At 40.5% G+C, this 11608-nt stretch overlaps 1 protein-coding gene across 1 annotated transcript in view; it reads right to left on the bottom strand.

Moving 5' to 3' along the window:
- The window catches only part of plpp2a (phospholipid phosphatase 2a), a 30664-nt gene extending 22570 nt beyond the window's left edge, over positions 1 to 8094 (bottom strand). Inside the window, exon 1 of the mRNA XM_033643490.2 lies at positions 7761 to 8094. Within this exon, the coding sequence (XP_033499381.1) occupies positions 7761 to 7821 (61 nt within the window). The 5' untranslated portion in view covers positions 7822 to 8094. The remainder of the gene's footprint in view (positions 1 to 7760) is intronic.
- Positions 8095 to 11608: the final 3514 nt, after the last annotated feature.

An 11608-nucleotide genomic window follows, 5' to 3' on the forward strand; every position in this document is an offset into this window, starting at 1 on the left:
CAGTTGATTAACTGAAGCAACCCCTTCATCTGGATTGCACTAACTTTTTTTGGCATTGTTGCAGCCTACAATGCTTGAGTTCATGGCAACATTTTGGAAAAAAAAAAAAAAAAAAATTCATGTTGCTGTGTTTTTATCCACGTTTGGTCGTTTTATAATGCAGAAAATAAAATTGCTAAAAATCTATATTAGGTGAAAAATACATTATTTCTCTAATGCTTAGACAGATGCTGATAACGCTTTAAAGTGGAGACAGTAAATGCTCCATGTGTTAGACTGCAGATTCTAAGAATAAAACTCTACAGTTAACTCTGAGTTCTGTATGTATATGTGGAAGTGAGTCGTCCAAGCTCATCATCTGACTGACGTGAATTTTCAGAATGACTGGTATCTGCTTTAAGTTTTAGGAAGTTACTGACATGCACCTCCCGTATTCCTGACTACAGCTAACAGGAGTTTGGCCCCTGACACGCAGCCTGTGACTTAATATATTTGGAAAGACATTATGTGAATCATTTTTCCTGCTAGATGAGTTTGACCGCAAAACAAAAAGGAGTTACCAGAGTCATAATTAAAAGTGAACAGTGACACTGAAACTGTGATCCGGTGACCTTGAGTGCAGCAGCAGCAGCTGGACTCAGTCTTGCAGACAGGCAGCCAGAAGGACAACAGCTCTTTATTGTCTCGAAATGTACAAACATCAATAAAACGGAGACATACAGCATTTAAACTGTCAAAGTTCAATAGTTTGACATTTTGAAAAATACACTTAAATGCTTTCTAAACAATACCACTCTCATCTCTGTGAGCTGAGCATGAAGCTACTGCTAAGACAAAGTTAACTTTCCATAAAGACTAGAAATGGGGGGGAACAGTTAGCTTAATGATTTCTAAAGCAGGGCTGCTCCCTAATAGTCGACCAAACGTTTTTTGACCAGAACAATGGTCAAAAATAATAATTGTCAAAATAAATCAAAACCTATATGACTGGACCATGTTACGTTACAAACCAATCACAGCCAACAGATATCTTTCCGTAAATATTCAGTCTGATAAACATGGAAAAATTGATAATAGCCCCTAATTTCCAGGGCTGGTACCTGTGGTTATTCCACAGGCTAGTTAATAACATGTCGGGCAGGAAATCCAAAGTGTGGGATCATTTTGAGAAGGTGAAGGACGAACCCAAGGTGATATGTAAACTCATCTTCATTGGTCGACTACAAACATGACGTATCATCTGAAACATGGAAGTAGCTACATGCCCATTAGCCCACAGCGTCATTAACAGGCGGCTCGCTCAGTGTGTGACGTGCACTTGTAGATAAAATATAGCCCTATATTAATGAAGGTTCATTAGTACGGTTTTGTATTTCTCTGTAATGTAGCACAGTGTTAACAATGTTACTGATACTATTCTTTCTCACACCTTCAACTCAAACCAGTAGCCCCTTTTACACTGCCAGATTTTCCGCGAATGTTGGGCCATTTTGCCGGCAAGCTGCAAGCATTTAGACACACAGAGCCGGATTGGCGAGTTGATCCGAGGTGCCCAATTTTCCACCTCGTAGGGTAGTCATATTGGCGGAACCTTTCTAGTTTAAACAGACCGAGGCGGCCTTCCGCAACAGTAGGAGCTGTTGATGACTTGTGGGAGGAGCTGTTGATGACACCGCACGGGCGACCCACTGGCGGTGGATAAACAGGAAACAGCTGATAGCAGGAATTAGCGCGCAGCTAGTAGCAAGAGGGAAACGCAAACCTGACAGACACTGTAAAGATGAGCTTACGAGAGAAATGCTGAAGGACTGACCAGCCGCGGCTTCTCTTCCACATCAGCGTTTACGTCACATGCTGAGCTACACGTTTTGTTACTTGCTCACGCCCCCCATTGCTCCGAAAAAGGCACATTCTGTATAAACAAAAGTAGGTAGGCGGCATTTTGCTGCATTCCCCGATTTTGTTTTTATACTGCCAATGCTGAAGAAGACTGATTGGGCTTTCCTGCAAATTTGCACAATTCCTTTTTAAAAAGGGCTATTGTGTTGTCCCGCCCAAAATATATCATTTAATAATTAAATTAACATCGCAAACATGCTGCGACTAGTCAACTAATGGCCCGAAATGACGACTATTGGTCGACTAGGAACATTCTTATTCGGGGGCAGCCCTAGAGATAGCCCACATGTAGGGAACATTTAAGAAAAGGAGGAGACTGGAGGAGAGTGAACGGAGCAGCCTGTTCTCTTAAAAGTATATTTTTTTACAGTCTTGATAATTTGACTGTGAAATGAAATTGTAGCCCGTATTTCATAACAGTGTAACGACAGACATTCTGCTGGGTGGCATCTGCCTGTTTCAACGTGAGATGTGGGTGTGCAGTCGTGTGTGTGTGTGTGTGTATGTGTGTGTGTGTGTGTGTGTGTCTACACTTGAGACTCCTGTTGTATCTATTGTGTACAGTGATAACAAATAATGGCAGGATGGAGGTTTGACTGCGGAGGGGAAGAGGGAGAAATAAAACACTGAGCAGAATCACGGAATCAGATACAAACTGGACACTCAGCACATTCCTGCCATATCTCTCACACACACGCACACACACACACCTTTTTTAAATGAGCTGGGATCAAACCTGATGACAGTTTACCCTCTACACTCTCAACATGAAAACAAACAAAAAGCAACAGATGAGTAGAAAAATAAAGATGCAGTTATTAACAGAAGGAAATTAAAAAATGATGAAGTGTTAGTTTGTACAGCGAGATTGGTCCGTTATCACACACCTGGTTATGAAAACACACGCAGGCGAGGCAGAAACAGCTTGTGATAAAAATGACACCAGAGCTGGGAAAACAAATAACATGTCGATATGGTGACAAAAGATTAATTTGGTTTATGCAATATGGATAAATTTGTTTTCTAAAGAGTATTTTCCAGGTCTTTTATCATCAACTTATCAGTTAATATTTATTTTCCAAGGAAAACTGTCAAATATTACGTGACTGCAGCCTCTCCGATTAAAAAGATTTGTTGCTTTTTCTTGTTTAAATGACAGTAAACTGGATATCTTTGGGGTTTTGTGTGTGTTTATAGTGTCTGTTGCTTGTATTTTTTCTTTCATCTCTTTGTTTGCACTGGAACTGAGCTACCACGCCGTACCAAAACAATTACCAACAAATATGCTGCGTGGCAATATGATAAAGTATCAAGCATCAACTTTGGTCTTTGTGAAACTGCGACAGAGATTTTCACTATTTTCTGACATTTGTTGCATATCTACTTACAACAATTCCAGACAAACAAACCTTGAATTACTCTACTAGTTGTTCTTGTCCTGCAACTAATGATTATTTTCATTATCAATTAATCTGCAGATTATTTTCGCTATGGTCTGTAAATCAGCAGAAAAATGTGAAAAATGTCCATTGCAGTTTTCTACAGCTTGAGACAGTCTCAGACAAGGAAAAGCAGAAAATTCCAACATTTGAGAGGCAGAAATCATCAAATATTTGACATTGTTGCTTGAAAATTGATGTTAATGAAATAAAAAATGTTGCTTGTTTAGTCGAATTTGGTCACATTCACATTACAAATCATCTTTAGTGTTTCATTAAAACATTAATATGGCAGCAAACCACTATTTGCTATGTAAAGATACAGTGGAGTAAGGCATCCTGAGCAAAGAGAGAAGTCACGCTCCCTCTGTGTGTGTTGTAATCTGAGCTTCTCTGTGGTTTGTTGTGGTAAGCTGGTCCACGTGTGCACTTGCTAGCTCATCGCTGCTGCTTTGCACTGCGCTTACACAGCTCAGTTGGGCTGCTGTGGCTCAGAAGATGGAGTGGGCAGTCCACCAATTGGAAGATCAGGGGTTCAATCTTGAGCTGAGTACTTGAAGTCCGGCTCCTCCAGTCTGGTTCACTCCCTGGACTAGAGGACCCAGAGCTAAAGCATCCTGTTCCAGCTGTGTGTGAGTGTGTTATAAATTGAGTAGCAGGTGTCACCTTGCATGTTACCAGTGTATGTGTGTGAATGGGTGACTTGTAGTGTTAAAAGCGCTTTGAGTGGTCAGAAGACTAAAAAGGATCTGTACAAGTGCAGGTCCAGGTCCAGTTGCTGCTGATGATATCACATTGTACAATGTGACTGTTCAATATCTTACTATATAATGACGAAACTCTGTCTGCCTGTCTGTGTGTCTGTTCCACGTTTTTCTCCTCACTGACTTGGTCAATCCATGTGAAATTTGGCACAGTGGTAGAGGGTCATGGGAGGATGCGAATGAAGCAATATTACATCAATTGGCCAAAGGGGGGCGCTATAGCAACCGATTGAAATTGCAAACTTTGAATGGGCATATCTCATGCCCCGTATGTCATAGAGACATGAAACTTTGCACAGAGATGCCTCTCCTCATGAGGAACAAATTTGCCTCAAGAACCCATAACTTCTGGTTATATACGTAGATTTTCCGCCATTTTGAATTTTTTGACAAACACTTAAAATGGATCTTTTCCTAGGAAGTTTGACCGATCTGCATGAAACTTGGTGAACATAATCTAGGGACCAATATCTAAAGTTCCCTCTTGGCAGAAGTTGGAAAACTTACTAAAACTGAGCTTCTATAAGGCAATGAATATTGCCGAGGGCGTGGCTCATCACATAAAGGTGTATAACATCTCAAGGGTTTCACCGATCACCACGCAACTTTGTAGACATATGACCACACATAATCTGAGGGGACCCCTCCATTATTGACCTGATCAGACAAAATGGGGGCGCTAGAGAGCTAATTTCTTATCTAGGCCTAACCGCCATATTGATTTTTACTAAACTTGGTAGATATGTAGAACAGGACGCCTCAAGGTGACTGGAGAAATTTAACTCTAATTGGCAACTGGGTGGCGCTATTACAACAGAAAAATGCTTAAAAATGGCTAAAATGCGACAGATCGCTGTGGCTCCCCCTGTGGCCAAATGTTTTTTTTTTTTTTTTTTCTAATTTTTGGTATGACTAAGTCATGGTATGGTATGCTGTACATAATCATGGAAACTGTCAGTGTGTCATTCTGTCTGTCCCACGCTTATCCACTCACTGACGTGGTCAATCTATGTGAAACTGCACATAGGCATTGAGGATTGGCATAGGTAGAAGTTGACAAAGCTACCAATCGGTATGGACTAGTTATATTAAATTTGATACTTTAGTTAAATGATCCTGTTATTAATCTGTGTTTTATGGCTGTTGGGAGAAGCTTGCCTTCAGGGCTTAAAGCCAGATAGACCTGAAGTTTTAGAGAAAGGTGATAATTTGGGTTCAAATAAAAAGAATATTTATGTGTTGTTTTTATCTTTCAAGGCCAAAAGTTAAAAAAAGAGGTGGCAACTTCTTCTGTAACTGACTGTGTTAAATGGGCAGATAGTATTGTTTCATATTTTTCACATCGAACTGAAATTGTATCGTGGCATCATTGTACAAAGAATCGATATGATATTGTATTGTGATGAAACTTGTGGTTTACACCCCTAGTACGAGGTGATATACATAAGAATTAATAAATATTTAGAATTACAAAGCCTTCATTGTCATTGTATTGTGCAGGATACAACAAAATTGAGAGTACCACTCCTGGCTGGTGCATATGAATTAAAAAAGACACACTGCATGCAATGTTAAAAACACTGTACTGTCACACTACATCTGACTTTCGGTGCAGATTTGTGGTCCTGTGTGTTCATGTTGTGACACTCTGAACCATCCAAACTTTTCTTGAGGTGAAGCTTTCCATTTTCTGAGCTTGTTATCATGTTTAAAGTTAGCACAGTGGTTTCAGAGCTATGAACAATCCCCACACCAGCTGATCTCGGCTGTGTTCACCTTCACCAAGCTCTTCGCATGTTGTGCTGCTGCAGGTGGTGCGCATGGAGATGTAAAATATTTCTCAGGAAAACGCAAAAGTTTCTCAGGGGACATGTTAACCTTTCTTTGACCTATGTATTTTTCTTTTCTTTCCCATATCCCCTGAGAGGATTTGCACTAACTTCCCCCTATGACTGACTAATATCTTACGGTTCACTTTCACACCCCTGATGCACCTAGATCACAAGGTGATAAATGCATAAACTTGGAACTTAGTCAGCCAGAGAAAGAGTCGACCGAGAAATCTTCAGCTGACAAATCGTTAATCATCACATCTCTGATTTCACAACAGTAATGTTGAACAGTCACTTCATTTTAAGCATTATATCCTGATCAACTAGGAAGAACATGATTTTTTTTTAAAAGTAAATCAGCTAATCACGTCTGAGACATCCTTACCTGACCTTACTGCCAGCTTTAGCCTCAGCAAGGCCAATTATTTCTTTCACTGAGTTCAACCGTAAAGCTTAAAACTCAGTTTTTCATCTCAAAATGGACACACAGGGCGACGACAGTGGACTCGTCATGAGGTGCGCACACTCATGAACAAACACTTTGAGCTTAGAGGGGGTTAAACAGCAGGATGGTCATTATCATTCCTCCCTGTCAGTCACCAGATGGGTCCATAACCTGATGCACACCCACACACACACAACCTTCAGTGTGTCTTTCTGCCCTCACAGCGACTCCACTGCAGGCGATATTTCCATATTTCACTAAAAACCTTTACAGAAAATAAACCCAGTGGGACATGAACATCCCTGACACCCTCCCTTCCTTCTTTATCTCAACCTCTTGGTTTCAAAAGTTGTGAAAAGATGTGACACAAACAGCTGGAAGATGTCAATTCTGTTAATGGTCTTTGTGTCGTCCCCGGAGTCCAGGGGCAAGTCGCGACAAGCTGTTCTGTACAGTAGTCTCACACACATACACACACACAGATAAAGAGACCCCTCTCAGCACACCCACACCTGGTGTCCAGTTTCCAAAACAGGATTTTAGCTGTCTCACACAGAGAGATTCATTGACAATGATCTCTGCTCTTCCTCCCAACTCCATGTTTAAAGAAGAGAGGGGCCACGGGGTGCAGCAGGAAGAAAAATATGCAGAGAAGGCATGAGTGCATCGCAGAGCTTGGAAATTATTCATCGAAAGAAACAAAAGAGACAGCCAGAGATGCGCACACACACACACACACAGCCGAAGTGCGTTCTGTGGCTACTTCCCAACAACAAATTCAGATTGTGGGTACATCATTGCCTCTGCACACCAGAACTGTGAGAGCCAGATAGTGAGGTAAGACAGGAGGTGTCCTATCTCAGCCCCAAATGATTTCAGAGAAGAAGTCAGTGACAGCCAGAGACAAACAGCAGCATTCTTACTCACTGCTGGGAGAGACTGGCCTGTTTGAACAAGATACAGACACATGATGACTTGCAGAGTGTAATCGCACTGCAGAGTGCACAATCACTGCAACTTTGTGCAACACAATAGTATTGTGCAATTTCCCTTTTATAACAGGAGTCAGTAACTTTTATAATCTGGAAGAAAGCGCATGAGGCAACAAGTGGATTATCTGTAATAGATTTATAATCGTGCGTGTGCGCATGTGTGCGTGTGTGTGTGTGTGTGTGTGTGTGTGTGTGTGTGTGTGTGTGTGTTGGGCAATCCCATGCGTCAAAGCTGGGTTTTTTTTAATATCATTTTAGAGTCTTATTTCATATTCAGCCCCACCAAAAATCACACATTAACGCACACCAGATGAGCCCCACAGCCTGAAACTAATCAGATTTTTCAGCCATGTTGTGAGGAAGAGGAGAGAACAAGGTTAGTCACTCACCAACAAAGACACAAAGAATATCCACCACGACCAGGATCAGCTTCTTTCCTTGCTCTGTCATGTTTCCTCCGGTGCCGATTCTCTTTCATAAATAAATCGCGCTTTTTTAAAAAGCAGCAGAGGGCTAAGGTGTGATCTCAGGAGTTACTACAGAGAAGGAAACTATGAGGACAAGCTGACCTGCTTGCTCTTCCGGCTCCGCTCCTCTGTGTACCTGCCTGCCTGTCCGCCTGTCTGTGCGCTGTTTCAGGTGAGCAGCGTTGCGTGGAGCTGCGTCCTGTCTGTCCTGCCCTTTTTACGCACAGGGGGCGCGTCTATCCGCACACACACACACACACACACACACACACAGCGCACTGAAAGAACAGGCTCACAGAGGATTTGGATTCCCGAAATCCTCTCCTTGGACTGGAAGAAAAATCCCCACTTTCTCTCAGCTCCCTCTTTCTGTGCTTCTCCCTCTGAAGTTGGGTAATCAATTCCAAGCTGTGATAAGAAACACGTGGTTAACCTGTGCAAGATGTATAAACATTCACCAGAATACGGAAAATTAAATTGCGTAAAATTTCCTGGCAGAGGACATTTTTGTCATTTATATGGAAACCTCTCTCTGCCTAGAAAAGTTAAAAAACAAAAAAAAAAAAAAAAAAAAAAAAGCAGGTCAGGTTAGGCATTAAGGTAAGGTAAAGGTTGGAAGCACTCATGCTATGTAAAAAAAAAAGATGAATAAATGAAAAAAATATATACATATATACATATAAAAGACCAGATAAAATTAAATAAAAAGATAAATAAATACATAAACAATAATAATAACATGTTAAAAAAAACAAGGCAGAGGCAGTTTTAGAAAATTTTAGACTCACAATCTCAAATTTTTATTTAAAATGATAAACCTTTGGTTTGACTTAGAAAGGTATGAAACTCAGGGGTTTGACATAATATGTTATCTTACTTAAGTATTTTCTTCCTTTCTTTCTTTTTTAAAAAACATTTTTCATTTTTGGAGCTTCTATTATGTGAGCATAAAAAGTGACTAAAGATGCATGCCATTTATCAGTGGAGGTAAAAAACAAAACAACCCCCACTTTCTCCACTTTTTCTTTCTCTGCTTCCCTTTCTAGAGTTGGATAATTTTGACAAATTGGTGCAAAAACGCCAAAATTTATGTAAAGACATTTACCTGAATGCAGAAAACTAAATTGCTTAAAAGTTAGTGGCGTAGAACCTCCACTATGACTTTTTTTGGCCTTTAAATGGAGGCCTTTTTCTGCCTAGAAAAGTAAAAAAAAACAGCTCAAGTTAGGAATTATATGGTAAAGGTAAAAACACTCACAGTATGTAGAAATGAAAAAAGAAAACAGAGAGAGTTAGGTCAAAATTTTAGACTTAAAATAGCTTTGTATCTAAAGGGGCATGCCATTCATCAGTGGAGGCAACTTTATTTTTCTCTGCTTCGCTATAGATTTGGGTAATCAAATCCAGGCAGTCTGTGATCCATCCATCCATCTTTGTCTGGATCAAGGACTTCCTCACTGACCACCCACAAACCGTCAAAATTGCCCCCGCTGCTCCTCCACCCTCACATTCAGCACTGGCTCCCCACAGGGCTGTGTGCTGGGCCCACTCCTCTATGCCTGGTACACTTATAACTGTACACCCAACCACCCCAGCAACACAATCATCAAGTTTACTGACGACACCGTGTTTGGCGTCATGACCAGAGGAGATGAGTCTGCATACAGGGATGAGGTGCTGTCAGTGTGGTGCTCCAGGAAAAACCTCTCACTCAACACCCATAGAACAAAGGAGATGATCATTGATTTTAGGAGGCACAGAGTGGAACCGGTCCCACTTTACATCAACAGGGACCTGGTCAACGGAGACCTCACCGCCCTCCTTGGAGGACATCTCCCGTTCCTAGTGCCTCTGTAGAACCAGGAAAATCATAAAGGACCCCTCCCACCCTAGCCACTCACTGGTCACCAGGAGCATTAAAAGCATAACTAACAGACTTACACACAGTTTCTTCCCCTGGGCCATCAGAGCCCTAAACTCCCATACTTCAAACTGTCCTAATTTTAATTTCCAGTCTGGGTGGCATTAAATACATTAAGTGCAATAACAACATCTGCCTCTTATTATTATTTATTATTGACAAACTGATGCAGGAAAGACAAACATGCATGCATAAACATTCACCAGAATACGGAAAAATGAATTGCTTAACATTTCTGGTGTAGAACCTCCGCTGTATATTATTTTTGTCCTTTATGGAGTGAAAAAACAAATCAAGTTAGCAATTATATGGTAAAGATGAAAACACTCACGGTAGGTTAAAAAAAGAGTGCATGTGTGTGAGAGAGAGAGATATTATGTCAGAATTTTAGATTTAAATTTTTATTTAAAATGTTACACCATTGGTCATTGTATGATTCTTAGACTCACAGTTTTGACTTAGAACATTATCAAAACACTGAAAAACTCAGGAGTTTGACTTAATATGTCATAACTTTATCATACTTAAGTGTTGTCTTTCTTTCTCTTTTCCTTTAAATTTAAGGAAAACTTTAATAAGTTTCCATTATATGGGCATAAAAAAGTGACAGCTCCAAATGTACAGAGGCACATCATTCATCAGGTGAGATAGAAAAAAAATTCCCACTTTCTTTTCACTTTCTCTTTCACTGCTTCACTCTGTAGATTTGGGTAATCAGATCCAACCAGTAAAAAATGACTCACGTGGTTACCTTGTTGGGTAAAGGCATGGCACCACCCATCGGGGAATATGGGCATGAGATAAACCCTCTTGACATACCTCACACCACAGGACAATCTGGAAAGATGATCTTTACGATCACAAAAAAATCTGGGCTTTGTTGGTGATTGTCAGGTGGAGGAATCAGGTGTAGTGTGCACTCGGCATTAGAGAGTAAAAACAGTGTGATAAAAAAGTCCTGAGTTTGACTTATTGGCTATGTTATAATTTTGTCTCACTATGAGTATTTTCATTTTTCATAATCCTAAAGAGGCGTAGTGTTCATGAGCTGAGGAAAAAGTTATTCCAAAATCATACAGTATACGTTGCCTTCAGATTCTCCCCAACAGGAATCAAACTCTTTAACCTGATGGAGTTTTTACCACCAAGTTTTAACTCCATACCAATTTTTTATTTTTTATTTTTTACTTTGAGTGCATCTATTTGTCTTTTTAATGATAGAAACATTATTTCCTCAGGAGCAGCTATCTCAATTTGCATTTATCGATGAGTTGTATGAACCTACAGTAGGCCTGACTGTGTGTCACTCAGGAAACAGCCAGCCAATCAGAAGAGATGCTCATGAATATTAATGAGACAGCCTCAAAATGTCCTGTTCTTGCTAAAGCTCCAGAGAGAAGTGTCGGAGAGGGGATGGAAAACTATATTTAGATGGTTTCTGGTACTTAAAACCACAAATATATCTTATTATGGATATCAGAAACTCAAATAGCACTCCTGAAAAGTGTCAGATGTGGGACCCTTAAATGTTTTTTTCCAGAGAGGACTTGTTGACACGTCACAGCAGGCAAAGCACAAGTGTAAATAACAAAATGAACAGTGGCTGAATTCCATTTATCTGCTTCAGGATCAGGTTCCTGGTATTGTGCGTGCTGGCTCACTGTCACACTGTCTTACCAGGACACGTGAATAGAGTGGAGCCATTGTTAATGTTATTAGCAGCATTTCTGCTTTGTCCTGCAAGTCAAAATGGCTGCCGTGAAAAAGGGCAACCAACATATTGAGTAAACTTTCCAGTCTAAAACACAAGTTATTCAGGACGAATAAGTCACGAATCCAAACATCCACA

The sequence above is a fragment of the Epinephelus lanceolatus genome, chromosome 15, assembly GCF_041903045.1.
Source record: "Epinephelus lanceolatus isolate andai-2023 chromosome 15, ASM4190304v1, whole genome shotgun sequence".
In the NCBI taxonomy this organism is placed as follows: domain Eukaryota; kingdom Metazoa; phylum Chordata; class Actinopteri; order Perciformes; family Serranidae; genus Epinephelus; species Epinephelus lanceolatus.